The 13,872-nt window shown below is 45.4% G+C and overlaps 1 protein-coding gene across 2 annotated transcripts in view; it reads left to right on the forward strand.

Moving 5' to 3' along the window:
• The window catches only part of INTS4 (integrator complex subunit 4), a 36,217-nt gene that overhangs the window by 17,578 nt on the left and 4,767 nt on the right, over window positions 1-13,872 (forward strand). For both annotated transcript variants that reach the window (XM_048933334.1, XM_048933333.1), the window contains exons 13-22: window positions 161-276; window positions 2,831-2,964; window positions 3,812-3,969; window positions 5,587-5,680; window positions 7,533-7,613; window positions 9,894-10,024; window positions 10,521-10,580; window positions 12,272-12,431; window positions 12,738-12,881; window positions 13,595-13,715. In XM_048933334.1, the coding sequence (XP_048789291.1) occupies window positions 161-276; window positions 2,831-2,964; window positions 3,812-3,969; window positions 5,587-5,680; window positions 7,533-7,613; window positions 9,894-10,024; window positions 10,521-10,580; window positions 12,272-12,431; window positions 12,738-12,881; window positions 13,595-13,715 (1,199 nt within the window). The remainder of the gene's footprint in view (window positions 1-160; window positions 277-2,830; window positions 2,965-3,811; window positions 3,970-5,586; window positions 5,681-7,532; window positions 7,614-9,893; window positions 10,025-10,520; window positions 10,581-12,271; window positions 12,432-12,737; window positions 12,882-13,594; window positions 13,716-13,872) is intronic.

Here is a 13,872-nt window from a genome sequence, read left to right on the forward strand (position 1 = left end):
GCAAAGTTGCCATGAGTTTGCACGTAGTCTTGAGCAGTAGGATTCTGGTGCTGACCAACACATCAAAGTTCCACTGTAATACAAAACAGTAATGCTTTAATATGTTGTATTTTACAGTGTATGTGTTTACTAAGAAATATTTTGGTCCATGTGTTTACAGGTGTTTAAAGTTCCTGGGGAGCAGGCATCCCACTCTGGTGCTCCCTCTGGTCCCGGAGCTGCTGAGCACGCACCCGTTCTTTGACACTCCAGAACCAGACATGGATGATCCAGCTTGTATCCTTGTGGAGAAGGCAGCTGATCTGTTTCACAGTCAAACATTTAGTGGTGTTTTCCCAGTGCTTGAATTTGTTAAGCTGTTTCAAACCAGCACAGTCCTGTAGCTGTCCCTTTGTGACTCAGCAAGCAATGGACTCACTGTCAGCAAGGAAGGTTGAGGGAACTGGGCTTGTTTTAGCTTGGAGAAGAGAAGGCTCTGGGTGACCTCACTGTGGCCTTCCAATATTTGAAGGGAGCTTATAAACAGGAGGGGGAACGGCTGTTTTCAAGGGTAGACAGTGGTAGGACAAATGGGAATGGTTTTAAACTGAGATAAGGGAGGTTTAGGTTAGATCTTAGGAGGAAGTTTTTCCCCCAGAGGGTGGTGAGGCACTGGAACAGGTTGCCCAAGGAGGCTGTGGATGCCCCATCCCTGCAGGCATTCCAGGCCAGGCTGGATGTGGCTCTGGGCAGCCTGGGCTGCTGGTTGGTGACCTGCACACAGCAGGGGGTTGGAACTGGATGAGCATTGTGCTCCTTTGCAACCCAGGCCGTTTTATCATCTGGAACAATCTTCGTAAATACCAGAGTGGTGTAATTAGCTTTTTCGTGCTGTGTGAATGATCTGGTTATCAAGCAGTGTCTCAAGGTTGAGGTTTTGCAGATGAGCCCTTTGATGGGAAAATTAGCTTGCACTACTTTGGGAGATGCTTTCACTTTTAGATAAGAGTGGTTTTCTGTTTTGTTTGCTTGTTGGTGAAACTTCTACTCCTCTCCCTGTTGTACAGTTTATAGAACAGCGCTGTCACTTAGTGTAGCAGTGGCTGAATTCCCATAATGCTATGAACTTGGCTTTCTGAATGAAGTCAATCCAAAATCCTTATATTAAATTCAGTGCTTCCGAGTGCACACTGTGATTTTTGTACCGTTGCTCTTAACAATGGGAGATGCCTCAGAAATGTGAAATACCATTTTTCTATTGTTCATTCTCCTCTCTTTCTGTGCAGCTGCAGAACGTGCTGTTATTTATGGTGCATGCTGAGAGATGTTAGATGGGAACAGCTCGTTTGAACTGCCACGCTGCTCCTTGTTTTTCTCTCCATTCGGAGGCCACCAGCTAACAGATCAAATGAGTAGCTTGTGAGGATTGACAAAGGCTGGGATCAGGTGGAGAGGAAGTTAATCTTTATTCGGATAGCTGTGTCATACATCTGTTCTGTGAGTTTGGGATTTAAGGAATTTGGGGGGTGAAAAGCTCTAGTTTACCTCAGTGCACCTTAAAATCATAGAGTGGTTGAGGTTGGGAAGGATCTCTGAGGTCATCTCGTCCAATCATCAACCCATCCCCACTGTTTCCCTTTGGGCCACATCTTTGCAGCTCTTGAACACCTCCAGGGATGGAGACTCCACCACCTGTCTGCTCGAATCCAGGGGATGTTAGATTAGAAATGTTCTGGAGGTAACTCACCACCATGTTTTATGGAGAGGTGTTCTGGGAAGCCAGGCTGAGAGCCAGAAACGACAAGGAAAGCCTTCAGTGAATGAACTGGTAGTTAAAAATGTGAGGATTTTAGATTCCAAGTGGCCAGCAAATCTTAATCAACAGTAAAGTTGAATCACTTCAGCTGAAAACCTGGAAGGGATTTTGGGTGAAGGAGAGGAACTGGTTTGGCAAGTTAAAGTCTTTATGCTTGGTAGCCCACGGATAGAGAATATATTCAGGAGATGAGAAATTACGTTCACATCTCTGCTGTGCTTAGGAGTGCATCTGAACCTATTTCTTCTCTGCACAGGCAAGTGCCCTGACCTCATCTGCTTTGCATTGGAATCTTTTTACTCCTGCTAGAGATCTTATGTTTTGGGGCACGCTGTTGCAGGTGAATGTCCCAGCCTTTGGACCTGTTGCTTGAAGCCTTTGGCTGCCCTCTGTATTTCTGTGGCTCTCAGACCATGAAAAAGGTTTTCCCATTCCAGAATCTTCATCCTATGGTGTTTCTTTGGTTCACTGTAATTCTGCTGGCCAGGCTGGACTGGGCTCTGAGCAACCTGATAGAGCTGTAGATGTTCCTGTTCACTGCAGGGGAGGTGAACTAGGTGACCTTCAAACACCCTTCCAACTCAAATGATTCTGTGATTCTATGATGCTTTTCAGGGTGTTTGCATGGGAGGAATTGCAGCGATTTTCAAAACCTCAGAGGCAAACGTTTAATTTTAAGTGTTTGGGTGCCAAACTGGTAAGCACAGCGTGAGCCTCAGGGAAAGCTCCACCTATTGAGCTGTGCATTTATGATCCTTGGCTCCTATCCTGTGTGTTGCCTCTGAGCCATCCCCCGTTGGCAGTAGCAGCCCTTCTCCAATATGGCCCTGCCTGTAGTGTTTGCACTCTGTACTTCAGCTGCATCTGCTCAGACAGCTGCCTCCTTGGGTTTTGTTCAGCATTCTCCAGCAGTGAAGAACTTAGTAAAGACCCACCAGCAAAGAAAGGGTTGTTGAGTTATTGCTATTGGCCTCGCCATCCCCAAAGAACTCTTCTGGTCGTTGTTTATTTTTCTTTGACAATCCATTTCAATAGACATTGCTGTTCTGGTTCTGATTTTCAATGCTGCTAAAAGTTGCCCAACAATGCCAGCGCTGTTTTCTGATCACACGTTCAGACATTACGCCTATCTTCGTGACAGCCTCTCTCATCTGGTCCCTCCACTACGAGTAAGTTGAACCACCAAGGCTTTTGCTTTGTTGGGAGTATTGTTGGTTTCTTCCATGTCTGCCAACGGGTAACGATTTGATTCTGGATTTCTTTTTCCCCTCAGCACCAGTGAGTGAATATTGAAAAGTACCTTAGGTGGGGAGAGCCAAACATTAGATTGTTACGATAGGGATTTGGTGATATTTTGTTGAAGAAAAATGTTATTGCTCTTGAGCTGGAATAGCACATGCTCTGCTGTTTAGAAAAGAATGCTGGGAGGCAGGATTCCTAGGAGCTGTCACTGCGTGGGGAAGGGGAGCTCAGCCTTTGTCGATGTTACAACGTTTAGCACGCTTAACAATTCACAGCATTGAACATATTACAACTCTAGCTGTGGTTCCCTGTTCATTGCAGGGGAGTTGGACTAGACGGCCTTCAGAGGTCCCTTCCAACTCCAAGGATTCTATGATTTGACTTAGATCTCACCTAAACAGTTTATTAGTGGCAGTGGTGCGTTCCGTGCTCCTTTAGAGCATGCTTTTCCTGCATGGAAGTACAGGTGGGACTGAAGGCAGTTGTAAGCCTTAGTGCAGTTCATAAACTTGATTGCATGTGGTCTTCCTCTGATTCCACTGTTTCGTAGGTGAGGAGGATGCTCAAAGGCACACTGACATTTAATCTCAAGATCTCTAGCTACAAGTGGGTTTTAAATAGAGAGTATTAACCAATAAAGCCCTGGCATTAATGTTGAATCTGAGAAATGAAGTCGGAGATCTCAGTGCGTAGCTGTTAAATAACACAGCAGCGTTTTGCAGTGCTGTTACTGATGGTAGACTTGTCTCTTGTGTCATGTTTGTCTATGCTTAGCTGCCAGGTAGGAAGCTGGTCTCCTCCCCCATCTCTCCCAGCATTGCACCACATGAGGACCCTTCCCAGCAGTTCTTGCACCAGAGCCTGGAGAGGGTGTACAACCTCCAGCACCTCGACCCGCAGGGCATCCAGGAGCTGCTGGAGTTCACCATTCGGTAAGGCTCATCAGAGGAGTCGGTTTTGGATGGAGAGAAGGGTTTTTCCCCCCTTGGTCTCCCAGTTTCCAGGCCCCATGGCCTCTGATTGCATGGGAGAGAAGCTGCTTCTGCTGCCTTGCTGGGTTCCTTTCATCAGTGCTGCTTATACAGGGGTTGGGTATTCTTCATGAGTTAGGAATTCAGAGATTTTCCTGAAATATACAATATTATTGCATGCTGCTGTTGCATACATGAGGGGCCTATTCTGCCTTTTCCATTTATCTCAGCTGATTTAGACAAACAAAACACTTGAAAAGGATCATTGCAGAGGGGATGAGAGAGTTATTTTTGAAAGCCAGAAAAACAGGCTCAGATCCCTTATTTGGAACACGAAATCCCGAAAAGGCTTTTCCCTTTTTCCCTACATTGCCACCTTTTTTATATGTGTAGCTGTAAACTGCTTTTGCACCCATCTGCAGTAGAAATCCTGACCGTGAAAACAACGAGCTTTATCCTCAGCTGCTTTAGAGCTATGGTGCACAGCCCAGAACATCATCTCACAGCATCCAGTGCACAAAACGCTTTTAACTTGGCAGAGCATCCAGAATCTGACAGGCATAGCGAAACTCTGGGCACCTGAGAGGCTGTGAGTGCCTTTGTTCCTTCACAGCAGTCCTGTCTGAGATGGCCACGTGCACAGCTGTGTACTGCACAGGAGAGTGGTGCTTTGGAGCTGGTGTAAATTGTTACTGTTCCCTGTTGTGAGGTGTGGGAATTAAGCACCAAGGAGCCTGTCCACACACAGCAGCCGATTGAGTATCTGTTCCTCAGGTTTAAGGTTGTCTTACAGTGGCAGCTATCACAGAGTCACAGAATGGCCTGGGTTGGAAGGGTCCTCAAGCTCCATGAAGCTCCAACCCCTTGCAATATGCAGGGCCACCAACTTCACATTTAGTCCTAGGCCAGGCTCCATCCAATCTGGCCTGGAATACCTTCAGGGACGGTGCATCACAGCCTCTCTGGGCAGCTGTTCCAGCACCTCACCACTCTCTCTGTAAAGAATTTCCCCCTGACATCCAACCTAAATTTTCCTTCCCTCAACTTCAAACCATTTCCCCTTGTCCTGCAGTTATCTACCCTTTCAAAGAGTTGGCTCCCCTTGTGTTTATAGGCTCCCTTTGGGTACTGAAAGGCCATGCCTCAAACGTGCTTGATTGCATGAGCCCACCATGTTCCAATCAACCTTCCCCAATATCAGTAGTTGGATTTCCCAGCAGCGGAACACAAATGGGTCACTGGCTGCTGTAGAAACCTGGAGGGTTTTTTTAAGTTAAATCTGGAACTGCTGCCCTGTTTGGTTCCCACAGGGCTGCAGAGCAGTGTGGGTTGACAGGCTTACTGCTTCCACTGCTGCGCTTGTGTCAGCCTCTAAGAAAAAAGGAGCTGCCAATTCCCAGGGTGCAGGCTGTTTTGTAGTGCATGCTTTCCTACTTTTTCTGGTGCTCGTACCAGGGATAAGGAAAAACAAGATGCGGGAATGGCTGGCCTCAGCATTGCTGTTGCTACATTCTGAGCGCATTTAAATTAACCTACTTGCTGTCTCAACGCTTTCTTTCCCTCTGTTGTTTATTTCAGTGATCTTCAGAGGCTTGGGGAGCTGCAGTCAGAGCTGGCAGGGATGGCGGATTTCACTGCGACGTACCTTCAGTGTCAGCTGCTCCTCACCAAGGTCTGATTCAGCAGGGTGTTGTGGACTGTGCTTCAGAACGTCCAGTCAGCTGCACACTGTTGTGGTGATGAGCTGAGAGCTGATCCCTGGTGAAAGTGCAGATTTGGTGGATTTCTGGGGTACCTGCTTCACTTCTGGGGCAGAGAATTGATAAAGTAACTTCAGTAATTGATGCACCATTGCATTTCTGTGCCAGTGCAGAGTTTATTTTCTGACAGTCACACTGTGGAGAACTGCTCTGCAACCTTTCACATTGAGAGAGTGCTTTTCTCTCTGCTGGCGACCACCAAAATGCTTTTGGTAAAACTGCTCCTGAAAGTGGAGTTTCTGCAGTGTGTTTTGTAGACAGCATTTTTGGCACCGGTGCCAGTGCAGTTCTTTAGACTTGAGTGAGGGAAATATCAGCTATGCTTTGCAGTGTTGAAACGACCTGTCTGCTTTGTATAAGCAGATGAAGTGGTTATTTTGATACTGTGGCAGCAGCCCTCTTCAAAGTCAGCTCCTTGCTGAAGCATAAACTGGATTTTTGTTTTGCTTTCCTTCTTGAGCTATAAGCTGGCAATTTACCTGAGTTTCCTAATACTCTTAAGGTGTTTGAATGTAGGTAGGTAAAGCAGGACCTCACAAATGAGTTTCCAAGAGAAATAAGGTAAAAGCTTTGTTGTGTAAAACCAAAAGTGATTTGAGTTTCTTAGCTGAATGAGTAACTGTCAGTTGGGATGTGTTACAGCAGCCCTCAAGTCCTCAGAATACATTTATAACCCAGAAAAAGTATTTTAGAGAGCTGTTATAGGCTTTGAGTATCTTGATGCAGCAGGAGGTGTCAGTGCCCATCACAGGAGCTTGAACTCATGGTCTTTAAGGTCCCTTCCAACCCATGCTGGTCTCTGATTCTATGAAATGCAGAGGTTTGTCAACACAGAATGTGCAGTCCATGCAGAGGGCTGGCATTTCGAAGCAGCTTTGTTGCCTTTCTCCAGGGCTTGACTGGACTGAGCCATCCTGCCTTAGCTAAGAGAACGTGAACGTTTGTGTTTCTGGCAGAGATGAGTGTTCTGTTTGGGAGAAGTGGGTGAACACTGCACCAAACATTCTTTGCTTGAGCTGCAGAGCAGTCAATAAATACATGGGTGATACAGAGCGAGTAATGTGGCTGAAATTAGAAGTGAGTTTTAATGCCACAGAGTTAGAAATCTCAGTGTGACAGAGAGAACACCAATGCCAGAACACCCTTCTCAGTAGATTTCTTTCCAGTCAAGCTTTCTTAATCCTTTCTTAACATAAACCAAAGAGCAAATAGGGTTTCTTTTGTGCAAATACCAGCAGCTTTGTTGCACTCAGTAACTTCAGGATCTTGCTGGGGGAGCAGGGAGTGGGAGCTGTCAACAGGAAGGCTGAGGAATACTGGCTGTGTGGGTGTGTTTCTGAGGACAATTATTGTTTCCAGTATTCCAGTTCCAGGGGTGCAGTCTGAGGATGCCCTGCTCTTAGTCTCAAGAAGGTGATAATGGGTTATAATTTCTCTGATCAGTGACTGCATATTATCCTTAAATACTGAAGAATTTGCAGCTTAGCCAGTCTCTCAATCGTAGTTTGGTTAACATTATTCCCAACTCTGTGTAGGATTTTTTAATGTGGGTGTTTATACAGAAATGTGTAGTTTGGAAGCTGTGGTTTCCCATACTGTGTTTAAAAGCAAGAAGAAACCTTTAGCCTGCTCTCTGACAGCTTGTTGGCATATAGCAGAGACAGGGCATGCCCCCAAGCGCTGTTTATCTCACACAGTGTTACAGTGCTCAGACTGAAATGATTATTTGTCATCCCTTTTTTTTTTAATGGTTTTCTTCTGTAGGCCTTGCAGGAGAAGCTGTGGAACGTGGCAGCTCCTTTGTACCTGAAACAGAATGCGTTGGCATCTGCTGCAGCAAAACAGGTGAGGCTGAAGCACCTGAAGGCGAGTCCTTGGATTCCAGCCTCCATGGCCTTGCAGTACTAAAGTGTTTCTGACTTTATGCTGTAGCCTGTCCAAGTCAATCCTAGTTCCCCAAAGTGAAGTAATTTCTTTCAGTTTCAAAAGATCAAATGAAATAGCAATTGAAGATTTAGGACCGCAGGAAAAAAGCAAACATGCCACGTATCTTCCAGAGTAATGAGAAAGAAGATTGGAGAACAGTGGACTGTTGGCCTCTGGGGAACTCCATGGAGTGAGTCCTCTTAGAAGCCATTTGTGAGCAGATGAAAATCAGGAAGGTGATTGGGATCAGCTGAAATGCATTTTGAAGGGTGAATTATGCCTGACCAACCTTACTGCTTTCCACAGTGATGGCACTGGTGCTGTAGACATTAGATATTGGATGTCACAAAGCCTGACTTTCTCAAACCCTTTAACACAGCCTCCCATTACTTATTACCAAAATGGCAAGATTCCACATCAATAAATGGATGATAATGGGGATGGAAAATTGGCCAGACTGCCTGGCTTAAAGCATTGCAAATACTGGCACAAAGTCCAGAGTACCCTCCACAACTGTGTGGATAAAACTGAGTTGAGGAGCTGGTCTGTATGCTTGGAGGGCAAGGCTGCTGTTCAAAGGGATCTGGAGCAGACTGAAGAAAGGGGATGACAGCAGCCTCATGACAGCAGCATGGGAGTCCTGGTGTGCAAGGAGTTGAACGTGAAGCAGTAAGGAAGGCCAACTGCATCCTGGGCTGTCAGAGCATGCATGCCTTATCCAGCAGATCTGGGAAAGTGATCTGTTCCCTCCACTTGGTTGTGAGGAGATCACATCTGGAGCAGTGATGTGCTCATCTCCATCCAAGGAAGGTAATGCCAAACTGCAGCGAGTTGAGCAGGGGGCCTTGAGGTGGCTGAGGAGTGGAGCAGTTTTCCTGCGAGGAGAAGTTGAGGGATCTGGGCTCATTCAGCCTGGGGAAGGTTCAAGGCTGATGTACTGCCCTACACCACTGCCTTATCTGAGGACATGGATCGCACAAACAAGGACTCTTCTGAGATGTGCTGCTGTGGGACAAGAAGCACAATGGATACAAGTTGGAATATGAGAAATTCTGAGTAGATGTAAGGTAGCAAAAACTGCTGTGACTGTCGTTAGGTGCTACAATGGATTTCCCAGACTGTTAGTGGGGAATCTTCATCTTGGAAGTGTTCACAGAACACAGGGCTCTGGGTTACTGGGCTAATTAGACCTGCCTTGAGGAGGGGACTGTGGTAAATGAGCTCCAGTAGTTCCACACAATCCAGGTTATTCTTATTCTCTGGTATTTGATTGGCTGATCCTGGAAAAAAAAGCAAAGCAAAACTATTTTTTTTAAATAAAGAAATGAGAAAGCAAGCTTTAAATAATCTGGATTTAGGGTAAAAGCAAGTTTGTGGGTCTGCTGGGAAGCCACGCTGACATTTTGATCTTCCAGTTAATTAAAATGTATTAAGATGCAGCTACTGCTGTGCATCAAACCCATCTCTGCTGTTGACAATTGTCCCTGGAGATGAGTAGATACAAAAGCCTATCAGCTTCTTAAATCTTCTCTAATTGAACTGTCTTTCTTGGGTGCCCTTCTTAGTAGTGTGTGAGCCCCCCCGGGAAGGTTTATCTGTTTTGATTGTGAATGTAGATCACTTTCCATCAAGCAAGGTGAGAGGATCTTTATTAAATAAAGTCCTTGCTTCTGTGTGGTTACACTGAATGCAGTGGTGTTCAGTAAAGCCACAGCATGCTGTGTAAGCTTTTAACTGTGTCGAAAATAACACAGGAGGATGCTAACCTTGTGATGGTTCCCATTTCTAGCTGCAGCACGTTTGGTGTTGTTGAATGTGAAGTTGTTTCTGTTTAGTCTGGCTCTGAAACTGAACCTGAGCAGAGCCACTGGTGCTGCTTTGCTGTGCTGCTTGGTTTGTATTCCAGTGCAACCAGCAGGAGCTGGTGAGAGCTCCAGCCCAGAAATGTAAAATACAACATCACAGGGTGTGTTGCCAAGAGAGGGAGTGATGGATTTCAGGCGAGGAGTCACAGATTGGTTCTTGGATATCTTTTAGTATTAAGTACTGCCTTGCACCATGAAATGTTTCATCACAAGGATGGTGCTCATGGATTGATGGTTCCTCACGTGAGGAAAAGTGCAGAATCTTGTGACCGTGCTTGGGCAGCAATTAACTGAGCCTGATGGTTTGTCATTGTTTGTTTGTGTTGTCTGACAGATCTTGGAAGAAACTTACAAAATGGAGTTCATGTACAGCGGTGTGGAAAGTAGACAAGTGGTCATCATCCACCACATGAGACTGCAAGCAAAAGCTTTACAGCTCATAGTGACTGCACGCACCACCAGAGGGTAAGGGTGGTGCCAAGGGTCACCTGCAAGCTTTGTATCCTTGAGCTTTGTTTTAAGAAGCAGCAAGGCTAAATTAGACACCTAAAACACCATGGAAATGCTGATGAGCATTTGAAGAATGAAGTTGAGTTCGTTCTTCAGTGCACGTAGGAGAACATAAATATGTTTGTTGGCATTGATTTGCTGTGCTGTCATAGAGTTCCATAAGATCTGTTATGTTTTAAAGGTGGAAAGTTTGTGTTGCAACAGTGGCTCTGGGAACTTAATGCCTGTGAATGCGAATGAGAAGGATGTATTGTGGAGGGGGTTATGGGTGTGGAGAAGATGACAGTTCATTTTTTCTTTCTCCTGTGGGAAATCCATTTGTGGTCTCAGATTGTCTTTAAGGTCTTACAGTTTCTAGGAGCTTGAACTGAATTTCAAAACTCAAATGCTTACGGCTGTAGAGCCAGTTCTCTTAATTATTTCTGGATCAAGCAATGTTATCTCATTGCAGGGTGGAACCCCTTTTTGGGATGTGTGAGAAATTCCTTCAGGAAGTAGATTCCTTTCAGAGGTGAGGAACAGCATTGCTTCTTCTCTTTGTGCTTTTTTGTATTTTGTATTGAAGCTGATGATATTTCTTCCACATGTAACCTGGTACTGAATATGCCACTGGTAGCCAGGGAGCAGAACTGCTCACTTCCTTCCTTTCTTTCCCTCTCGTTAGACCTCAGGATCAGCAAAACGCATCACTTTATCTTAGGAATGCAACCCCTACAGCAGCGATGAATTCCATAAGCAGGAATCTGAACGTTGGCAGAGCTTGTTGCTTAGCTGTAAGGTCACCTAGAAATGCCTGTACACACAAAATCCCCCTGTGTAGGTTGTGCAGCCTCAGCATGACAGATGTTGGCTGCACCGCATGACAGAGCAGTAGAAATGTGCTGCCTGTGTAGAGGCAATCACAGAAGCACAAGGGCGCACGGTGCTGCTTACACACTCTTGGAACATAGAAAGGAGCACGTGATTTTCCTCTGCCTTTGCCAAAGCTTCTGTTTAGGGAGTTTGAACTTGTGTAGAGCATTAATTGGATCTTGGAGAATCTCACTTGTAGGGCTTTAGGACCAGAGACTCCTTTTTTGGGGGGTGGGGAGAGGGGGTGAGTCCACAATTCCTCCCCAGGCTTTTCTAGACTCAGCTGGAGGTGAAAATACAGCACAGTGCTGGGCCTAATGAGCAGAGAAGAGCCCATTGCCCAAGAGGCTGCTCACCTGCAGGAATGGTGCACGTCACGTCTCTCACCGATCGCACCAGGCATTTACTAGGCTTACAAAGCTGTCCTGCTGAATGTGGCAGGCGTGTTGCTAACAGTGACAAATAAGCCATCAGGGAGTCAGTCTAACAGCATTTTCTGCATGTGGGGATGTACAGGAGAAGACCGATTTTGCTTCTATATAAAGAACAATACTGGATGATCTGAGAGGCTCTTGTCCCTTGATATAAAATGAATTCTGTTTTCTGTTCCTCACCTCCAGAGCTGGCTTTCTTTTTTTTTTAACTGATTCTAGTTTACTGTTAAAATTTCACAGTACAGATGTAACACTCCCTTACAAATATTGGGAGAGCAAAACCATTCTCCAGGGAGGTCAGAGAGTTCACGTGGCAGTTACATTCTGCAACGAGTCAGCTGTTGGGTTAGCAGGATGGAAGTGCACAGCATAAAGGATGAGTGTCTTTCCTGAGATGTACTGATCTCAGAAGTTTACAAGGCAGCGGTGATAGGAGCAGCACTTTCACCTGACTGTGTTTATTTGTTGAGACGTAGGGATTGAATGCTGAGTGCTGGAATTGCCTGTGACCTGTCACTTCATTCAATTAGCATTCTTGCTATCAAAACAGTGTTACAGCTGCACATGCAGTCTCATATAGATTAATCCTTACAGCAGTGAGCTGCCATGAGTGTGTTTTTATAGGCTTTTATTTACCTCAACATTTCTAGCTTGTTCTGTAAATCTTCCCTGCTGGGCTCTGTATTGAGGCAAGACCTAAGAGATGTGTCCTCCAAAGCCCTTGGTGTTGACAACTCGAAAATAAGTAGCCAAAATTATTTTTAATATGAGAGTGCATCAGAAGTGGAATCTCCGTATCTAATGTTGTCATTGTAACTAACCATAAAGATCAGCTTGGCTAAAGATAATGGGACCACTGAAAATGTTGAAATAAGGACTTCATTTTTTTTTCTTTAAATTATTTTTTAAAATACAGATGTTTCATCTCTGAGCTCCCACAAATGCAGGGCAGTTTTGTAGATAAGCTGCTGGACTTAATGCCCAGACTGGTGACATCCAAGCCTTCAGAAGTGGTCAAGATTCTTCAAACGACGCTGCGACAAAGTACCTTCCTCCACCTTCCTCTTCCAGAGCAGGTCAGTTTAGAATGCAGTAGCTTTGCAGGCTGTCTTTGGCTGCCACGTAGTTCATGATGGATCACAAAGCTTTTATGCTGCAGCTTTCTGCTCAGTTGCAAATGTTGGTTCTTGATGCGATCGCTTCTCCTCACCAATCATCTCCGGGATTATGGCTAAAATTCAAGATATTAATTCTTGGCAGCATGTCAAATGATGTAAAGCTCATGCATAGTTCCTCTGTTAAGAACAACAGTGATTCTTTTTTCCTTTTTTTGTTTTCTTTTTCCTCTCCTTTATTTTCACCAACAATTTTGCCTCTTCCAGCTCCACAGAGCCAGTGCAAACATCATTGAGCCGACTGGTGAATCAGACAATCCTCTGAGGTTTACATCAGGGTTAGTGGTGGCATTGGATGTGGATGCAACGCTGGAACACGTGCAGGATCCCCAAGGAACTGTTAAAGTTCAGGTAAGCAGCCGGTTGACAAAATTGCAGACAAGATTTTGTTTTGGGGGGAGTTTTCATGAGGACATGAGGATGTCAATACTTCCTGGTTGCAAACAGTTGTACTCCTTAACACTCTTGGACTTCTGTGGTGTAACCTCACATGCAAAACTGTATTGCATATAGTGCCTTGGGCTCACTTCTGTTGCTCTTGGGAGTTTGAGCCCTTTGAAAGCATTCTGTGCTCCGTGTGTGCTACACTGCTTTCACGTGTGTGCCCAGCACACTATGGACAAACATGGGGGTGAACTTCCACCAGTTTGTATATTGGGAAGAGGAGCAAAAGGAGGTGCTCTGAACACCACAGAAGTTGGTATGCCTTTGGCTCTCTGTATTTAACACTCAGTTTTCTTCCTGCTGTTGAATCATTACCGTCAACGAAGCTGCAGCTAAGAAGGGTATGGTGTGATTCAAGTAAATACCCAGATGCGCTGCTCAGCAGAGAAACTAGAAGCTTGACAGTGTAGAGGAAGAAGGTGATACCTTCTCCTGCATGCCATGGGTTTAAATGGCCAACACAGAATCATGTGTTCTTTACATCTAGATCAACTGGGCTCCTCGTTCTGAGCTAAAGCACAACTTCCTGCCTTCAGACCTTGAACAAAGAGCCCAAAATTCTGTACGTTGTACAAAAGCCCAGTCCAGTTGTCATACATCTGTTATTTATTTTTTGATAGGTATTGTATCCGGATGGGCAAGCGCAGTTAATCCATCCTAAGCCAGCTGACTTCAGAAATCCTGGTCCTGGAAGGCACAGACTGATAACTCAGGTCTACCTCTCACACACAGCCTGGACAGGTAATGTTATCAATACGAGTTCATGGGATTGTGTTGCTACATATTTGAAAGATGGGAGTGTGTGATTCCCATCTCTTGTGTGCCCACAGCCTTGGGAGCTTGAGGATGGTGGGGCATTACAGGGGGTGTAGCATCGCTCAGGTTTCTGTTCTTACAG

Source organism: Lagopus muta, chromosome 1 (genome assembly GCF_023343835.1).
Source record: "Lagopus muta isolate bLagMut1 chromosome 1, bLagMut1 primary, whole genome shotgun sequence".
Lineage (NCBI taxonomy): Eukaryota > Metazoa > Chordata > Aves > Galliformes > Phasianidae > Lagopus > Lagopus muta.